The following is a 21,748-nucleotide window of genomic DNA, read 5'->3' on the forward strand; positions in this document are numbered from 1 at the left end:
GCGCTGTCACATCAGCATACTTGTTTCGCTGTAAACCCTGAATGCCCAGGAGATAAGGGTTGAAAAGACGAAAAATAAGATCTCAGAAGGATTTGTACGATAAGTTGGCGGTACGTGACTAATGGTAAGATTCAGTAGGGAGTCGTTAACAATGGAATGTTCACTAAGGAGCTTCTTGAAAGAGCAGAGCCATTGAAGAATCACGTAAGCGCGTATGATTAAGCTTATTATTACCAGAGACTGGGGCTCCAATATCAGAATGGAATGTATTTGAAGTGAATTCAACAATCTCTGGGTTGTGTATGAGTGAGACTGTTGTCTGAAGAAGAAGAAGTTTAGAAGGGCGTAAACCTACTTGCTTTTAGCCTAGAGTACTAAATGGAGTATCGGTGTCAAGACATGATGCTTTCATGTTGAAGCAATTTGGCGAATTGGCCTAACAACAAGAGGAGGCGGTCAGTCAGTATCCGGAGACCTGCAGAGAGGCGAGAATCCTAACTCATTTTGTGTGCGCGCGCGTGTGTGTATGTATGTTAGAAAAGACAAGAAGACATGGGAAACACACAGTGTAGTGGAGGTCCAGAGTTTAGCTAAGAGACACGAGAGAACTGTTACGACAGCTACATTCAAACAGGAGTCCAAAAGAGAAGAGAATTACAAGAACTGAGAAGAAAGGACTTAGAAACTTAGATGTTAAGTTTGAGAAGAGGGCGGTTGTTGAAAGCGGCGGGCAGAGAGGGAGAGGAAGTTAGGATAGTAGCTTTGGCCAATAGTTGTGGCCCTAGCACACTTCCGACTGACAGACTAGCAGATAAGGCTGACTGAGTGCTATACTAGAAGAACAGGAGCGGTGAGGAGCCCAAGAATCAGCGCCAAAAGACGCGACGCGTCCCTCTCTGCTCTCTAAGTGACTGGCGCCTCAAAAAGCTCAACTTCGGCCCCCCCTCGCCTCACCAATAACTCCTTGATTCCCTGTGAAAAAGGAAAGAGAGTGAACATCCTACCTTTAGCCCGGAGGCTAGTAGTTTACCGTACAAAAGAGGAGACTGACTCCTATCTCTCCATCCTTTATCACTCCTTACAATGTGGTTGTTCTTAGTGTGCGCCTGAGACAGAGAGAGAGAACCACTGTTCATTTGTCTGTTTCCCGTTCTCTTACAAACCAACTTCCTCTTCTTTTAACTTCCGTACCCTTTCACAGTTGTACCAAGTAAATATCCAGGAAGCTACTAAACCTAATTAGCAATTGGGACATTTTTACTTTTTCTTTCGATAAAGCTTTGCAATCGTGCCAAATTTGGAATTTTTACTTGAGTATTTAATTCTTATAATAAATATTATACAGGAAATGAAGCCGTTCATGCCCGTTTGGACGTAAGCTAAACCCACTTACACCCCAGGAAATACTTAAGTAACATTTAACATTTTAATTAAAACTTTCAGATGTTGATGAAAATAAATGAGGGCCGTATTCAAGAAAATTCCGGAAACAGATTTGGAAAAATCCATTTATAAAACATAGCACTTTCGATTGGCTAATAATCTCTAAAAGTTTATTTATTGCCGCATTTCTGTGACAGTTTTCATATTCAAGGGACCCGGAAAAAAGTCTACAGATCGCAAAATCTATTCTTTACGCAAGAAGGCAATTTAATTCACAACACTTTCGGTTGATGGATTTTTTAAAACGCAATATGAAAAATCATTTTATTTTTATTTATTAATTGAACCCACAGAAATAGCAGAGCATGCCACGTTTACTTTCCGGCGGGGCCACCTGTCCACCTGTCCTCTACAACAGCAAACCTCTTCCTTGTACAGATCTGGGTGCGCTACCTTGGGCTCTACATAGACAAACGACTCACGTGGAACCCGCACACTAGACTTAAAAGACCAAGCAATGACAAAACGTGCGAAACTACTTTACAGGACTACTTGGACGACGCTCTAAATTGCCCATTGAACTCAAACGTTTAATATACAGCACTATTCTCAAACCTATGGTGGACTTACAGGACTAGAGCTGTGGGGTTCAGCCAAACCTACAAACATATGGACTGTACAGGACATTTCAGTCAAAACTACTGCCGACAGATAGCTGACGCTCCATTTCTACGGTGACTAACCTCACCCTTCACACCGACCTCAACATTCCCTTCATAGACCAACTCGCCGAGACTAAATATCAAAAATTCCACACTGCTCTCTCGACTAGCTCTAATCCTCTTGTACTGTCTCTCGCTTCCTCTGACTTCCCTAATACTTCTCGCCGACTGAATCGCCAGTGGCCCTGCGACTTCCTCGCAGTCTGAAGGCCTAAACGCCATTATTCTTCTATTTCTCCTCTCTCCTCCTCGTATTCTCCTCCTAACATTCTCCTACAGAGAGTACTGGGTAGCTTCTCTCCTCCTGCTCTCCTCCCGCACCAGTTCATCTCATTCACCTCCTATTTACTTATTGTATATATTTATACAGATTGAAAATTACAAAATAAATTTAAAAAAAAAAATTGTTATTAAAAATATTATTATTATTATTATTATTTCTTTTTAAAAGACTGTACAATGAACATTCCCTAAAATCCAAATTATTTCTTTTAAGCCGGAAATAACATTTTAAGACTCGTAACTGACGGCGAGCTAAGGCTGAGAGAGAAAAAGAGAGCGCCACCGCCTAATGGATATCGCGCGGCTGTTCTACGAGAGTTCTGTTCTGCTCTGATTATTTTATGAGCATGGTTAAATAATTCAGCTTTTTTTCTCTCCCTTTCCCCTCCCACCCTCCCACCACAGTTTAGGAAAACGAGTGAAAAAGGGCTTTTCCTCAAAGAGTTTTCGATTTTCCCAGCTTTTAAAATGTGTTTTGTGTGTGAGTTTTCTCATTTTTATGAATATTTTAGTTAGTCAGAAAAGCATCGACGAGGGGTACTTTTAAATGTCGAGGCAGAAAACATAACTATATATATAATATATATATATATATATATATATATATATATATATACGAGAGCACGCGTGGGTGAATATACGTATGTGTGATGAATAAGAAATGATGTTTAACCAAAAAAAATTACAAAAGATATTTCAATTTTTTTTCCTTTTTCTTATTAAATAAGTTTAAAAGATTTGTAACCGCGCAGATTTAATTTGAAACTTAAATTTGAATATGTATTTAAAAATGGATCCCATAAAATGGTTACTGTGTTCACAAGTCTGTATTTCCTGTATTCACTGTTTCGCGATAAAAAAGAAAAAAGAAAAAGAAAAATCACAAAAAAAGGCTCTAATTCGATATAATGTTTTCAAAATCGATTAACCAAATGAATCATTTAACAGAATCGATTCTTCCGAAATCCCACCTCTCCCCACCAAAAAGAGTTAAGAATAATTCTGAGAAAAGGGAGATGGCTAGATTTCCCACCAAGTACCATTTTCCTGTAAAATCTAAGGTCCTCTTCTCATGCGCACAGTTAAAGGAATCTTAAATGTATATAGCTAGAATCGAGTTTGAAGGTAATTACTGGTAATTACTCAATAGGCTCATTTCCTTGAAATTGGCTCCTGAGGCATTTCCTTGTACACCGCATATTCACTACATACACACAAACACATAGATTACACGGCCAAAAAACATGGACTACAGACTTTACTACCACAAAGCACCTATATTATGTCTGAAAAACCAACTAGGATGTCGGGAAATGCAAAGAAGACTGAAAGAAAACCAGACTAACGCAGGAAGACATACAAGTTCATACAGACAGTACAAGACAGGAAACAAAATATGGAATATTTTAAATTGAACTACAAACTGACGCAAGAACGGATAAGAGATGGAATACGTAACTAAACCCTATTTGCACCGGTTAAATAATATCATTGACGACAACAGCTGCTCCTTAGCTTGAATTCGTTCAACTTTCAAATTTTTGTATCTTACTTCATAATGTTCAGATTTCAATGAATTCTTCACAGAATAATAGAGAAAAGTTTGCTCTATAACTGGTATAAATTGCAATGTTCTAGTGATTATAGTTCAAGAGATATACGAGGGGGTACCCAAAAATAACCGGAATTGCGTTGCCGCGCATGGAGCTTATGTAGTACGCATTTCTGCCGCTAGACGTGTATAGCGCAATTCCTTGCCAGTTCAGTCCTGCCTGTGTTGTCTGCCTGGCTTGTTCTGTTCATCTGCAGTGATTGTTTTTACCAGCGCTGTTTTGTTCTTTTTTCGTTTTTTATGATGGCAAGTTTAAGTGAACAACGTGCAGCTCTGAAATTTTGTTTTCTACTCGGCAAAAATGCTGCTGAAAGTGTTTTAATGTTGAAAACAGCTTACAAAGATGACGTTATGGGAAAAACTCAAGTATACGAGTGGTTTACTCGGTTTAAAAATGGCGACATGTCGATTGATGACAAACCTCGTTCTGGACGTCCATCAACTGCCCGAATCGACGAAAATGTTGAAAAAATTCGAGAGCTGGTGTTCACAGACCGTCGACAGACAATTGATCAACTGTCAGAGAGTAGTGGGTTATCTTGGAGCTCGGTTCAGCGAATTTTAACGGAAGATTTGGGGATGAAAAGGGTTGCTGCCAAGTTTGTTCCTCGAGTTCTGACTGACAATCAAAAAGAACATCGAGTTGAAACATGTCGTGCTTTGAAACAACAGCTTGAAACTGATCCAGACTTTCTGTCAAAGGTGAGTCATGGTGCTATGGTTATGACCCAGAAACAAAGCAACAGTCGAGCCAATGGAAGACGTCATCTTCACCCCGACCAAAAAAATGTCGTCAAGTCAAGTCAAACATCAAAACAATGCTGATTTGCTTTTCTGATGCCAAAGGCGTAGTCCATTCAGAGTTTGTCCCCCCAGGTCAGACCGTCAATCAAACCTTGTATTTGGAAGTTTTGAAAAGATTGCGCAATAGTGTTCGCCAAAAAAGACCCGATTTGTGGCAAACAGGAGACTGGTTCTACCACCACGACAATGCACCTGCACACACAGCCATCTCTGTTACACAGTTTTTGGCTAAAAATGGCATGGTTCCGCTGCCCCACGCACCTTACTCGCCTGACCTGGCTCCGTGCGACTTTTTCTTATTTCCACGCATGAAAAAGGGCATGAAAGGTCACCGATTTGACAACATTGAAGAGGTCAAGAAAAAAAAACGAAGAAGGAGCTGTCAGCCATTTCTAAAGATGACTACAAAAAAATGTTTCGAACAGTGGAAGCACCGGTGGGACAAATGTATTAGTTGTAATGGAGAGTATTTTGAAGGGGATAAGGTTGTTCTGTAAAAAATTTTTAAATAAATAGCTTTTAAAAAATAATTCCGGTTTTTTTTGGGTACCCCCTCGTATATAAGGTTAAATTTTTGATGTTTTTGAATTCGTTCAAATTTCAAACCTTTATATCACTGTTCGTATTCATTAGATTTCAATGAATTCTTTATCGAATTGTAGAGAAAAGTTAGCTCTATAACTGGTATAAATCGCAATGTTTTAGTGATAATAGTTAATAAGATATGGAAGGTTAAATTTCGGAGGTTTTCACAGAAAATAGAAAATTAATGAGTTAGAACTTAGTAAATAGCAGCAAAGTCGTGCGAGTGTTCAACACCAAATTTTTCCAATTTCTTTAATAATAAAATAACCATGGTAACAGTTATAACAAAAAAAAAATGAAAAAACGTTTGTCACAAAAATATCATTTCAAGAGATAACCCACATATTTACATGACATAAAGAAGGTTATAAGCCTGTTAGAACATGATAACCTGATCCATCGATCAAAATTCTATTCCTCCCACCATTTTTTTCATCAATCATTTTTCTCCCACTTTTCATACAGTTTGATATCAAGTAATTGGAAAATAAATTAACCACAATCAGTCAAGTGCTTGCATTTATCGATTACTTTCTGTTATTAAACCGGAAGTATTTCAAAATAGTGTTGCCCTTTTTTTACTTTTTACCGGAAATATTCAATTTAAAAGTATTTTGAACGAAAAATTCCTTTATCCCTTAAATAACCCTTTTGAATTGAACTTAAAAAAATATACAGATAATTACGTGAATTAATGTAATAGAAAAGTATGAGGCTGTATGTAAGTACCACTTTTTCCTGGAATCAGGGGGACCTAAAAACCGGATGCTATCTTCACCAATTTAGTGCTGAAAATAAAATAGAAAAAAAAAAATCTTATAAAAAGTTGAAGAAGATTTAAACTGAAACTAACAGCCTCCTAGATAAGATATAAATAAGTTTTTCAACCGAGGATGCATCAGCGGTTTCTGCTAAAAGGGTGAGGTTAGCCAGCCCCCCTCCACTACTTTGCGGGAACTAGAGATGTGAATACTGTTGTATAGTATGTGTGTGTTGTGACATCCAAACGCATGCGTGGTGTCGAGGCGGTGAAGATGTCCCAAAGAGGAAGTAAGACGACGCGGCGATGTCCCCCACCACCCAAAAACCCTTGTATAGACATGTATTTTCCTGTACGTAGTTAAGTCAACGTGAACTTTTTTCTTATTTCCTTAAAAAGTCACTTTTCTGTTGAGCCTGGTTTTTCCTCCTCCTCCTCCCCCTTCTTCACCCTTTTAACCATTATAAAGGAAAGATAGAGGGGAAAAAAAAGTACTTGGCGCTTTTATATATAAAGCCCGCGCGCGGGGGAACACCATCACACTGTGTTCCCCCACCCCCCAACCATCTGATACAAAGCACTTACGTTCACACGCGTTAAGAGAATTTACATCTCACATTATCACTTACGCAAAAAAGAAAAAAACGCTACAATCCTCAAGTTTACCTCACGTACCACAAAATGCCAAAAATGAATTTTCCCGGAGAAATTACTCAAATAACAAATTTTTCCTCATAAGTCTACATAAGTTAAGAGAAAATTATAGGACGCATTTTAGAGAGAGAGAAAAAAACATAGGAAAGTGGAAATTCGGTACTTCCGGATGTATAAGTGGCACTACCGGTTTTGGAAGTTTCTAAAACTGAGAATTTTAGATCCCCATCGCTGTAAAGCACGCAGAGCCTTACACTATACTAACAGAGAAGAATAACCAACCCTCCTTCAAGTATCTATCAAACATACGAGATCAAGTAGACTAAAGTAAAGTAATGCCTATTTTTTCAGGCACGCTTTACATCCAACTACCAAATTAGGTGTCGTAAACGGAGGTGACTAGCAAACTGTACTTTACTATAAATTTCTCATATTAAGCATTAAATAAAATCCAAGGGCTAGACTAGTACCGCAATACATCTTAGCTGTGCGGGTCTAGCCTATAACCGCCTAACATACTTTACTATAAATTTCTCATATTAACCATTAAATAAAATCCAAGGGCTAGACTAGTACCGCAATACATCTTAACTTTGCGGGTCTAGCCTATAACCGCCTAACATACTTTACTATTAATTTCTCATATTAACCATTAAACAAAATCCAAGGGCTAGACTAGTACCGCAATACATCTTAGCTGTGCGGGTCTAGCCTATATCCGCCTAACATTACTATTAATTTCTCATATTAACCATTAAATAAAATCCAAGGGCTAGACTAGTACCACAATACATCTTAGCTTTGCGAGTCTAGCCTATAACCGCCTAACATACTTTACTATAAATTTCTCATATTAACCATTAAATAAAATCCAAGGGCTAGACTAGTACCGCAATACATCTTAGCTTTGCGAGTCTAGCCTAACATACTTTACTATAAATTTCTCATATTAACCATTAAATAGAACCAAAGGGCTATACTAGCACCGCAATACATCTTAGCTTTGCGGGTCTTACCTATAACCGCTCGGCTGTCGTGGCGCAGATAGGCACCAGTTAAATAAAGGCTACCCTTGGACTTAAAAAGATACAATTTCAATAGTTGTGGGGATGGGAATTGATATGTGGATGGAATTTAAGTCCTGAAAAGTTCAGGTTGAAAAGTGCTGAAAATTGCTTGCACTAAAGTTGGTTCCCATGGTAACAATTCTAATAAATTTAATGCGAACGTTAGGGCCCCCCATTTTCACACATGTTTGATCCTTTGTGTGTATGTGAGTGGAAACCATTGCCAACTTGATAATCATAACAAAAGAGATCGCTCCGTCTGAACATACTCTATCCGCTTCCGAAAAACTCCCCCTGGGAATACCTTTGTAAAAACTGGCCGTGGTAAAAGCTTACTTTTTTTAAACTGCTTCCCCCCCCCCAGGTATTGCTGATGTTAATTTCTTTTCTTGTGAAAAAAGCTTCTGCGTGAAAAAGTTTAGAATAAATCTACTGACAATAGTTTCTCTCATCTATTTCTCTCCAGCGAATATTTGCTATGTTAGAATTGAATACGAACAAGACCCCCATACTCCTTAGAGTGTACTTTACGACGAGTTTAACAGAAAGGATTTGAATGGATAAAGGATACGAGCCCATGGATGACTTTAATAGCATTTAACACACATAATTTTGTGTCCCCTACCCTCACTTTTTCAACGCCATTAACATACTTTTAAAACCTGCCTAGGCGAAACCTTCTACGCTGAACAAGAATCTCCCCTCAACCTAAAGTTTCGAAACACAAAAAATACCAATTCAATTGTTTTCAAAAAAAAAAAACCTTATTACACTTTTCTGAATCAACCAAATTCCCTCACCAAAAGCGTAACTTGGAAAATACTGTCCCCATTGTATTCTCTCTACATTGGCCGTTCAACAAAAACTTTTCTTTGTCATTTTTATTAGCTGTAATTTTCATAAATTAACTGGAAAATTTTTCAACAGATCCAACTAATAATTCAGTACGCACAAAAAGAAAACCAAGGTTTATTATCATTATTCTTATTATTATTACTATTATTATTACTATTATTTTTTTTTATCATTTAAGGCGCGTCAACATCTAATGTTATTGGCGCCCCGAGTTTTTTTCAGTGCACTGCCAGCCTCCAGACAGTGTTCTCTCGTTACAATGCCCATCACTGGACAGTGAGCTGTAAGAAGCTCCTAGGAAGAGAAAATCTAAGGGTCAGCAGCTGGATTCGAACCCGGGACCTCCACGTGGGAGTCCAGTACGCTTACCGCATAGCTAATCCCTTCCCTTACTCTTATTATTATTATCTGGGCTGATGTACTCAGCAAAGAAAAGTACCGTAAGCGGTTGGCTGTGGTGCACAAAAAAGGGTGCACTTAGAACCGCTAGTGCGTGTAGAACGGTGTCTGAACCGACGGCTTTAGTGGTGGCTGGAGTTACACCTATAGATGCCCTCTCGCTCAAGCCAGAAGGTTGATCTACCTGCAGAAGAGTGTCCTGGTGGAAAAACGTGGCTAAGGCACAAGCAAGAGAGAGTTCGTTAAACGGGGCTTGGCGCGAACGCTGATACTCGGTGGTCGATGGACAGCTAGTTTCATCGGAGATCATGCCGCTTGGGCAGATAGGAGACATGGCGAGGTAGACTACTACTCGTACCTAACCCAAGTTCCTAACCGGCCATGGTTACTTTTGCTCATATCTTGGCAAAATGGGTAAGGTAGCCGCACAAGATTGTATTTTCGGGGAGTCTGCTTACGATGATGCGTGTCATACGTTCTTCGAATGTGAAAGATGGACGGAGGAAAAAGCGAGTCTGCAGGAAAGAACTGGTCCGCTTTCACCGCACAACATTAGTGGATACTATGCTGGTTAGCCTAGGACCTATGGGAGGAAGTTTCCTATTTTGTTCTTCTTGGTCTGTGCTAAGAACCAAGAAGAAGGAGCTAGACCGACGATAAGATCTACGGCCCAGACAATTTGCAAATTTAGATAGTTGCATTCAATACGAGGCACCAACCCTGAAGTAATGCTTATGGCGGTTCCGGGGAGGATGTTATGTCTGAAGAGGAGGGGGTTTTTTTTTTAGTGGGTGGAGCCCCACAGACGCAATCTTAATCTGGATGATGCCTGTGGCATTTTTACCCCTTGAAAAAAAAATTATTACTGTTATTATTTTTTTTAAATGATTTAAGGCGCGTCAACATCTAAGGTTATTGGCGCCAGGAGCTTTATTCAGAGCACTGCCGGCCTCCGGACTGTGTTCTCTCGTTACAGACAACACTGTCCATCACCGGACAGTGAGCTGTAAGAAGCTCCTAGGAAGAGAAAATCTAAGGGTCAGCAGCTGGATTCGAACCCGGGACCTCCGCGTGGGAGTCCTGTACGCTAACCGCATAGCTTATCCCTTCCCTTATTACTACTATTATTATTATTACTATTATTATAATTATTATTATTATTATTTACTAGACATGATGTGCTGCAATTTCTATTTGAATATCTAGAGAATTGATGACAACAAAGACCGACCGGAAATTGATTGGGTGAAATGATTTCATTTGCTCATCATCCCTTCCCCACTCTTTCATTACTTTATTAGGCCCAGATATTTAGATAGTCCAATGCGCTTCCGATCTGAGGGAACTAAATACTGTGTGAAAAGCTAGCGGAAACAGGATATCACAGTTGAAGTCACGGAGAGAGGGTGTTTCCTATTAGAGTTTAAACTTTTGATCCACGATAATTGGGTCCATGTTATTGGAGCCTGTACGGACCGTGGGCTTTTACTTCATCCACGTCCACCACGCCAATCATGGATTTCCTCTGCTAACTAGGACAATCAACGGTGACCGAATCACATACGCTCACTGTTGATCACTCACTCTCTCTCTTCCCCCCCCCCCCACTCCCACCGGCTGGTAAACTTGATTGTACCACCGCCGTTAGATGTTATTTTTGTACATCCACAATGATATTACCAGCCCAGAGCCGGAAACTAGGACTTGTCTCGGGACATTCTCGTTGCTCGAAAACAGTACGGGAAATGTTTTCCCAAATGAGTTAATCTTCACAAAACAACTGGAATCAATTCACTACTACATAAGTTCATCCATATTAACACTGTCACACATGTTACCCTTTTTAAACGATTTAGCTCCTAAATATTATAAAGGCGGGTTGAATATGGTTGCTAATTCCGGTAGTTTCATGGAAGTAACACCACCTCTTTACTGAATGGATTATTTACTTCTTTGAGATTTACCAAAAAATAGCTTTTAACTATTTTCGCTAGATTTTCTATTCTTGTTACACTAGTGTGTTAAAATTTCCCTAATGAAAAGTATGTTCACACCAGATTTTATTTGTATTAGAAAATTGGAAAAGCCATTGGACTAATATTGGGAAAGGTACAGTCTGTGGACTGCATTGTATTTGCGACGAAATAATCCAATATCTGTCTACTAGATACGTACTTCTACTTCATCGATTAAATATTTTGATGGCATTTGCTGTAGATCGTCACCATTTTGAATGGTTTTTATATAATTGAAAAAATAAAAATGCCTCTGATAAAGGAACAGAAGAATTAACTCATAGTTTTCATATCCCTGGGGGGGTGGGGGTGGCGGGAGACATAAAAACAAGAATTTCCGGAGAACACCTCAATTTTGAAAACTTTGATTGCATTACTTCCTTCCATAAACAAGGAATCATCAACTGGTGTAAAAGTGGGATACTTCCGGATTTGGAAGTTTTTAAAACTGAGACTTTGACACCCCCATCGCTGTAAAGCACGCAGAGCCTTACACTATACTGAAATTGAACATAAAAGAGCAGAATATCCAACCCTTCTTCAAGAGTACCCTTACCGCATTGTTCTGCAAAAATCTATCAAATATAGGATCAACTGGACTAAAGTAAAGTAATGCCTATTTTTTCAGGCACGCTTTACATCCAACTACCAAATTAGGTGTTGTGGACGGAGGCGACTAGCAAACATACTTTACTGTAAATGTCTCATATTAACCATTAAATAAAATCCAAAGCCTAGACTAGTACCGCAATACATCTTAGCTTTGCGGGTCTAGCCTATAACCGCCTAACATACTTTACTATAAATACCTCATATTAACCATTAAATAAAATTAAAAACCTAGACTAGTACCGCAATACATCCTAGCTTTACGGGTCTAGCCTATAACCGCTCGGAAATATCACGGATATTTCTCTAGCTTTACCTCTAGCTTACGATTCACAAATTGGAAATTATAATCACAACTCCTGGAAATCATATGTTGCAGTTATCTACGGAATGCAGCAGGTTTGTGTGGCTTCGATTCGTGTTTCCGTAGCAACATCACAGCCGGTGTTGCTTGATTAATGGCAGATATGTGATATAGATAGATGAACTAAGAAAACATCATTAATTTTCTCCACTTCCGCTACTTCTCCCTCCCCCCTACATTAAACAACGATAATCCTGATTTACGATCTAAAATTTGTCTAGCACATTAATAAAATAATTAACGTCTGTCAATTATTGGTAGAATCGTACTTACTTCCGTACTATTTTATGAACTGTAGGCTCTGATGAAATAATTCAATATACTGTTAGGCTTGTGTACCGCGGGAACCGCGTGACAATTTTGTATTTTTCTTTTTTTGTAAACAACGTAGCGCCTAAATGCGTGAATTGATTTTCATGAAAGAGGTATCATTCGATTTGGAATTTCACGCTTTTTGCGGGGGGTCTAGACGCTGTTCATTCTGTGGGAGAGGGGTTAGCCCCACATATTATAACGAAAATTATAACTAATAATATAAATCTATTCATCTTTTTTATTAGTACTAATCGCCTATTTTTACAGTTGGGCTTAACATCTAAGTACCAAATTAAGTGTCGTGGACGGAGGCGACTAGCAAACATACTATACTATAAATTTCTCATATTAACCATTAAATAAAATCCAAGGGCTAGACTAATACCGCAATACATCTTAGCTTTGCAGGACTAGCCTGTAACCGATTAGCAAACATACTGTAACAAAGTTGACCTAGGCGAGAAGAAAGGCCTAGATTGTTCTAGGGATTGAGCGACCAAAGTCGGTAACATGCCGCCACTGTGTGAACAAAAGGCCGGTCTCTATCTGAGCCGAAAAAGAAAGGCCTAGATTGTTCTAGGGGTTGAGCGACCAAAGTCGGTAACAGGCCGACACTGTGTAAACAAAAGGCCGGTCTCTACCTGAGCCAGGGGAGAAAGGGCTAGATTGTTGTAGGAGTTTAGTGACCGTAGCCTGTAACGAACCTGTGTAAAAGCCAGCTAAGAGAAAGGCTCCAGTTGGGGTGGTGGCAGTATGTGTTTTCCCAGCCAGTGATTGACAGGTAGGAGTGAGACAGACAATTGGAGGAGTCGGCCCCAGTTGGGGTGGTGGCATCATGTGTTTTCCTCAGCCAATGAGCGGCCGGTGGGCGTTAGACAGACGGAGTGGGGCAGTCGCAGTTAAAGGGAGGCAGACACAGCTGGAGAAGTCAGTTTTTAGTCAAGTTTTGAGTTAGTCTTTGAGAGACAGTTTTGGAGAGACTTTGGAAGGAACAGTTTGAGAGAGTCAGTGTTGCGGAGTGCTTCAGTGTTAGCTAGTTGGGCAGTTAGTCGGTTAGTGAGTAGAGCTGTGATAGTGCAGCTGAGACTAGTGCAATTCGGTACAGTGTGGACCAGCGGTCAGTCGTGGAACAGTTTTGTGGCGTTACGAAGTGAGTAAGTAACAGTAAACTGTTGTGACTGTTGTAAATGGTGACTGTAATGAATAGCGTTAGTTGATAGTAAATGTTAATGTGAGTAATGTTAATGTGTTAATAAATCAGGTTATTACTTACAAATTTAGCGAGTTTTATTATTTATCAAACCCACATACAATTTAAATTAACTAGTGGCAGGCACTAGTTGACCTGTGAAGTTTTTAGTAAAAGGACAAAAACTTTACAATACTTTATTATAAATTTCTCGTATTAACCATTAAATAAAATCCAAGGCCAAGACCGCAAATCGAACCCAGTATCACAATGCATATTAGCTTTGCAGGTCTCGCCTAAATCTTTTTTATTATTCATTACTCTTTTTTTTAATTAGTTTTTCATAACTACTGTTTAGTAAATTATTTTGATTGATCAGAAAATGTTTAAGAAATAAATTGATATATAGTTTAATTAGTTCAACATACGTTACAGTTCAATGGATATCCAATTTACAAAGTTACAGTTGGTTTAAACAATAATTCAAAAATGATAGTGGAGTATACTCCTGATATGATATGATTTAAACACGCACTCACTAGCCCAACTCACATGACCGACTGCCCTACACAGACAGACTGCGACTCAAGGTACAAAGTACCTTGTTGTTGTTTGATGATAAACCACAACATCCAAATTTTTTAATGAATTTACTTAACATACCGCCCACCAAAATTTGGAACTTTTGAAGAACTATGAAGATAATAATATGAGATGTGATGTGATGTGATGAGAAGTTGCGTGATGATGTGGATGGTGGTCTGGATATGATGTAGAAATTGATTAAGGCATGTTCTCATTCAGTTGAGGTAGAGGTGCTAGCTTAGTTACAGGGCGCTTATAGACTCCTTGAGCTGTCTTCACAGTAGCTACTCGAACGATACCATCAGGGCCAGGATGAATACTGATAACTCGAGCAAGGGGCCACTGTAATGGCCAGGTGTGTAAATCTTTTAGGAGGACCATGTCACCAACCTTTAAATTGGTTGTTGTAGTAATCCACTTGGTACGTTGTTGTAGCGTTTGGAGGTACTCTTTCTGCCAACGATTCCAAAAATGTTGTACTCGCTCTCTCAGATATTGCCAACGAGTTAAGTGATTAAGAGGTACGTCTGTTAACGTGGCTTCAGGAAGAGCAGTGAGTGGCGCTCCGATAAGAAAGTGCCCCGGAGTGAGAGGTTGAAGATCTTGAGGGTCTGTAGACAGAGGTTGAAGTGGCCGTGAGTTTAATATAGCTTCGATTTTTATGAAGATGTTGTTCAACTCTTGGGATGAAAATGTAGAACTGCCAATAAGTTTGCGAAGCAGAGTTTTGGTAGACTTGACTCCTGCCTCCCAGATTCCCCCAAAATGAGGTGCTTGAGGAGGATTAAATAGCCATGTGATGTGATGATGATTGATGTGATCAAGAATGCATGCTTGAGTAGTTTCTGAGTCATGCCAGGCAGCTACTTCAGCTAGATAGTTAGCAGCGCCAACAAAGTTCTTTCCACAGTCGGAGAGCATTTTAACAGGTTTGCCCCTCCTTGCAATAAAACGATCTAGAGCATCAATGAAAGCTTCAGTGGATAGTGAATGCACCAATTCAAGATGAACTGCTTTTGTAGATAAGCATACAAGTAGACATAAATACACCTTCACCAGCGGTGACTTTCGTCGAGGCGTCTCCTTGCATAGAAATGGTCCAGCAAAGTCTACTCCTGTTTGATAGAAAGCTCTGACTGAAGACAGCCGCTCGGGAGGTAGATCGCCCATAAGTGGTGCTCGGTTTGATTTGGTCATTTTATGGCAGATGATGCATGTTCGTTTCCGTTGTTTCACCAAACTCCGTCCAGCAGGAATCCAATATTGTTGTTGAATAGCAGCAAGAAGAGTTGCAGGTCCGGCGTGTGCATGTTCTATATGAAAATAATCTATCAAAATGTTAGTGAATTGAGAACGTCTTGGAAGTAAAATTGGATGTTTGGATTCAATAGGTAAGGAAGAATGGCGTAAGCGACCGCCCACCCTAAGAATACCAGTTTGATCGACAAATACATTAAGACTTAACATTAATGGAGTCGGATTAAGGTGATCATTGAACGCTTCCGGATAGTAATGATGTTGTAAAAGTTTGATACATTTGATGTTGGCAGCGTCAAATTCTAAAGCAGTGATAGGACCCTTAGGTCTGATGTGATCGGAAAACTTTGATTTTGGTACAAATCTGAGGGCGTAAGCTAAAGAATTGACCAGACGACGGTATTTAGAAAATCTTTCAGTCCAGTTGATGAAATCCGATGCGTGAAAAGTAACAGTTAACGTTACATGAGAGGATTTGATTTCAGGTATGTTTTCAGACGAGATACTAGTTTCATTTGAGGGCCATAAGGTCTCAGGTTGGATCAACCACGGGGGGCCCGCCCACCATAAGGGATGATTCAATAACTGGGTTGGTAGCAAACCTCTTGAGCAGCAGTCTGCAGGATTTTCATGGGAAGAAATATGCTTCCAGCATTTAATCTCGGTTAGTTTGCTGATGCGAACTACGCGATGTGCAACAAAGGTCTTCAATGTGTGTGCTGGAATTTGAAACCAGCTAAGCACAGTAGCTGAATCGGTGAAAAACCAAGTAGATTCGATTCGGAGGTGTTTAATGAATTTGGCAATAGATGTGTACAATGAAGCAAGCAATAATGCACCACAAAGTTCCAAGCGGGGAATTGTCATGGGCTTTAGTGGAGCCAATTTAGATTTAGATTTAAGGAGGAAAACTTTCCTCTTCGAATTCACGATGGAGACTATGTATAGTACAGCACCATAGCCTCGTTCCGAAGCATCACAAAAGCCAACAATGGAACATGGTGCCTGTGTATCGTCCAACATAAGGTAGCGTGGGATACGAACTTGTTGAAGGTTAGGTATATCTTGAAGAAAATTCTCCCAAGTGTGCAAGATAGCAGTTGGCAAATTCTCATCCCAACCAATTCCTAATTTCCAAGTCTCTTGTAGAAGTATTTTAGCGATAAACACAGATGGGGACACGTAACCTAGAGGATCATAAATACGTGCTATTGTGGATAATATCATTCGTTTGGTAGGAGGTAAAGCAGACATATGTATCTTGTATGAGAAGACATCTTGTATTGGATCCCATTGCAACCCCAAAAGTTTAACAGTTGGTTCTTCCATTTCGCTAAAGGATATTGGCATTACCTTACATTGATCAGGCCTAGGTTTGATAACGTCTGAACTGTTGCTCGTCCATTTGCTCAACTGAAAACCTCCTTTTGATAATAGGGCAATTAATTGCTCTTTAATAGATATTATCCCGTCAATAGTGGAAGCACCCGTGACTATGTCGTCAACATAGGTGTCATGGGTAAGAGCCTTAGTGGCTAGAGGAAAAGGTATACCTTCATCAGTCACAAGCTGTTGAATGACCCGTAAAGCCAAGAAGGGAGATGATTAGAGTCCATAGGTAACTGTGGTTAACTCGAATTCTTCAATGGGGTGATCAGAAGAAAAGCGCCACAAAATATGTTGATAGACTCTATCATCAACGGATATAAGTATCTGACGATACATCTTAACGATATCTGCAGTAATCACGAATCGATGTTTTCGAAAATTCAAAATGATGTCACTGATATCCGTTTGTAGTTTGGGGCCTGCACCCAGATAATCATTTAGTGATCCAAAAGTTGTTCTGCAAGAACCGTCAAAAACAACACGCAATTTCGATTCACCGTTTACAATCTTCGAAACCCCATGATGAGGTATTACGCATTTTGCGGGTCTGTTAGTTGTTACCATGTGCCCCAGGTCAAGATATTCTTGCAGAAATGAATGATACTGATGGGAAAGAGCGGAATCGCGTGCAAGTTTAAACTCCACATTGCGTAATCTGTGTAAAGCACACAAATGTGTTGGGCCTAGATAATTAGGTACGGAGAGAAATGGCAATGAAACGACATAACGCCCATCAGGCATTCGAGAATGAGTAGCTTTGAAATGATCTTCGCAAAATTGATCGTCGGGTGATAAAGTGGGCTGCTCAGTTTTGATGGTCTCGATTTCCCAAAATCTTTCCATAAGGGAATAAACATCTGAAGAAGTAATAAAGAATGATGATGTAGATTGAGAACAGGAAAGCTCCGTGCATTTACCCATAATAATTTGACCAAAGATGGTACTAAGTAGTTTTGGTTCCTTTTGATTAAAATTAAACTCACAGGGAGGTGAAGAACAGTCTAAGATCTGTAAGAAAAGATCCGCTCCGAGAAGAAAATCAATAGGACCTGGGTTCCAGAAGTCAGGATCCGCTAAATTCAGATGAATGTAGCGTTTCCATATTGATGGGGGTAACTTTTGATGGGGTAATTGTTGTGTAATGATTGGGATAACAACAGCCTCTGTGTGGAGGTCAGGTGATACGGAGCAAAGTGATCGTAATGTACACATTACCTTCTTGGTTGGTGTTAATAACGTGGATTGACCAATTCCAGATACAGATATGTTAAGGTGAATAGAGGGTAATTGTAACATGGAAGCGCATGATTCTGTTATAAAAGAGTATTGACTACCGCAATCTATAACTACTCTTATCGGATGGAAAACACCATTAACGTCACAAATTTGAACAATTGCTGTGCCCAAAAGCACTTCCGGGGTATGGTTAGCAGAAATGGCAGAGAATGCTACATTTGTAGCGGATGGTTCCTCCTTATTAGTAGAAGGTAACTGAGAAGTTGGCTGAGTAATGGATGGCATACTAGGTATGGATGGCTGTAAATGTAAGGTGGTATGATGACGTCCTCCACATATCCCTTTTAAAAGTTAAATCCCTTTTGCCCCTTTCTGTAATGTCTTTGGCGTTTACCTTCTTTCGCACAAATTTGGCTAGGTCATCGCAAGTGGGAAATTCATCTGCAGCAGCCAATTCGAATGACTCTCTTGTGCTTTCATCCAAGCAGCGAAGAGCTAGTTCAAACATAATGTACTTTGACGAATTAGGAATTTTAATTTTTTCGAAGGAAGTGACATTTTCAATGACAACCTGCATAAAGTGTTGCAATGACGCTGCTGTAGCTTTACCTGTGAGAGGTTTAAAATTCAGTATCTGGTCAAGGTAGAATGCTGCGAGTTTTCTCTTATTGTCATAATGTTGAAGCAATGCTGACCAGGCTTGTTCGTAGCCTACCTCAGAAACTGGTACATGTTTAATGACAGAAAGGGCAGAACCCTGTAAGTTAGCAAGAAGAAAGTGATATTTCTCAACAGCTGTCAACGAAGTTTCATCATGGACCATGGAACTGAAAGTATCTCTAAATAAGGGCCAATCTTGCAACTTGCCAGAAAATACTGGTATTGTGATATGAGGAAGTCGTGATCGAATAGAAATACACTGAGATAAGTCTAACAGTGAATTCTGAATTGAAGTGGTAGGCCTGGGTTGATATGAGGCGCAATGAATTTCAAAAATAGCCCCGGCTTCATAATAAAAGTCTTTGGTAGCCCTAAGAATTGTCGATTCTCGTTTAGACGGAAATTCCGATTCTGCATCCTTTGCCAAATAAAGTGACTTAATTTCAGCCCATTCATTCATAAATTTTTCATAAGTTACATCAAGTGATCTAAACATTCCTTTAAATAACGAAATTGCTGTGGAATCAGTGCTAATTCGGCGGCCAGTCTCACAAATTGACTTAATATCATCAGCTAGCGAAAAGGCCTTGTCTTTATGCAGGGTAATTTTTTGATCTAATGACAGCTTGAGAAGTTCCGTCATGTTTAAAAATGTGAAATAAAATGAGATATAACGGAATAAGAAAAGATAGATATTAAGGGAAAAGGAAAGTTACAGAATTCAGAAGATTAGAGCAAAATCAGAAAGCTAGAAAAATAATACAAATAACATAAAATATGCATGAATTAATAACTAATGTAAACGTCTATAAATAGAGACAACAAGATAATATTACATATAATTCTAACTTAACATAGGCTTTGATTCAAGATAAACACAAAGAATTATGAAAATAAACACAAATTAAATAAATCAGAAATGATTACATTGAATAAATGAGAGCTTAATAGATATTGATAGTTAATATTGAAATGCAGTTTGTAAATATGAAAATACAATAATTAATTACTCTTCTATTTAGGATTATACCTAAATTTTATTGCCACACTTCGTAAAGCAACACACTTTAAAAATTAACGGAAGCGATAGCTCTATGACGCTTTAACTTACGGCAAAAATCAGAACTAACGACAGCGTACTCCTAAACTCGAGACCGCATGGTTAGTTATTTCTATAATTTAAAGATTATTTGGATGAAATGACGAATTTAGTTTTATTTTAATTTTTCAAGTGTGTTAAGAAACTATAGCTGGTTTTTTTTTGAAAATATTAATCAGTAATTCACAGTAACAGCAAAATGAATAATATAATATAATGGTTTTGATTGAAAATACAATTATTTTTAGTTATTTAGGCATTATAGCCTGATTGAGACAAACACTGTTTAATCTGAATGTTCTATAATAGATGTGGACTGTATATCTGTAGATCGTTAGTTCAAAATCCGGCCCGGATGGGACCAGAAAATGTTTAGTAAATTATTTTGATTGATCAGAAAATGTTTAAGAAATAAATTGATATATAGTTTAATTAGTTCAACATACGTTACAGTTCAATGGATATCCAATTTACAAAGTTACAGTTGGTTTAAACAATAATTCAAAAATGATAGTGGAGTATACTCCTGATATGATATGATTTAAACACGCACTCACTAGCCCAACTCACATGACCGACTGCCCTACACAGACAGACTGCGACTCAAGGTACAAAGTACCTTGTTGTTGTTTGATGATAAACCACAACATCCAAATTTTTTAATGAATTTACTTAACAACTACCTTTATTTCCGGTAGCGAATTTTTTTTTCAATCCTTTAGGATTGAGCAATCTACAAACAATAAAGTCTTGATTGACGTATTAAAAAATTGGGGCTTTCAGTACGTTCTACGCACGTGCGTAGTTCTTCACTTTGAGGGTTCAAAGGCTAGCCCTTCCCCCTAACTCCGGAAGTTGATAATGGGATGAGGCCTGCTTTAATATGTTCAGGCGGGAAATGAGAAATATAGTCCTCTTACTGATTTATTGTATCATTTGTTCCAAGACAGAAATCTTGTAATTCTATTGAAAACGGAAATATACCGTCCTATATTTAAGGTTACATTATATGAGAGGCAGAGGCTGCGCAAAACTCAGGTTGCTCGTGTAAAAAAAAAGAAAAAAGAAATCTCAAAAATTATTATATTTCCGGTAATAACTGAAAAGTCGAAAATCTCCAGGAAGAACACAAAGAGATTTTGGGTTATACTTCAGATGAAGTGAGTTGAGTGACTATAGAAGTAGCAGTGACTTTGACAGACTAAAACAGAAAGGAAACGCTAGGAATGTCGCCCCGCCAAATTGTCAGCCATGATGAATGGCGCAAAGTGATACGATCGGTTTGTGTGGATGGGAGGTGAAGGGGCAAAGGCAAAACTCTAGGCAATAACTCTTGACAGCTAGCCGAACTCCGTTTTCTGTCTTACAAACTGTCTCAAACTACCCAATTACCTAAACAGCATGAATTTATGCTGTGTAAATGTAAAGCAAACGGAGAGAACTTTGTGGTTACTCCATATATGGTAACTGAAGTAGAATTGATGTAAATAAAGATAGCGCAAAGATAAAAGACAACACCTGCTTAATTAATGCATTTAAAACTAAGTATAACTTAGTTACACTTTATACAGTTAACTATAATAATTACTTGAGAAACGATAAGTTATGGTGACGATATGAAATGATGATGCTGAATAAAAGGCGTGGGGGGGGTCGGATGATGTTAGCAGCACTCGTAAAATGGATGATGTTAGATTGTGATTGCAAGTTTGATGCCTAGATTCATTGTAGGAAGTTCTCCATAATCCTGTAGCAGATTAATTAGGTCATAAGGAATGAAGGAGATAAAACAGCTCATTGGCGACAAAAGAAAAGAGGAACTATTGTTTCGCTGCTTAGACAGGAAACGACGTCTAGGAAACAGTCGCAGGCTCCAATCAATAACTATATTCAGACTTCAATTAAAT

General features: G+C 38.8%; 2 protein-coding genes across 15 annotated transcripts in view; both read right to left on the bottom strand.

Annotated features, from left to right (window-relative positions):
- The window catches only part of LOC141447722 (uncharacterized), a 610,137-nt gene that overhangs the window by 96,343 nt on the left and 492,046 nt on the right, over positions 1–21,748 (bottom strand). The gene's annotated exons all lie outside the window — the stretch shown is intronic.
- LOC141447889 (uncharacterized) lies at positions 14,399–18,367 on the bottom strand. Its single transcript, XM_074115796.1, has 2 exons — positions 18,062–18,367; positions 14,399–17,026 (listed from the first exon to the last, which is right to left on the bottom strand). The coding sequence occupies exons 1-2, from the start codon at positions 18,365–18,367 to the stop codon at positions 14,399–14,401; spliced, it is 2,934 nt and encodes a 977-aa protein (XP_073971897.1).

This window comes from Rhodnius prolixus, unplaced genomic scaffold (assembly GCF_049639745.1).
Source record: "Rhodnius prolixus isolate KJV_2025 unplaced genomic scaffold, Rpr scaffold_13, whole genome shotgun sequence".
Classification (NCBI taxonomy): domain Eukaryota; kingdom Metazoa; phylum Arthropoda; class Insecta; order Hemiptera; family Reduviidae; genus Rhodnius; species Rhodnius prolixus.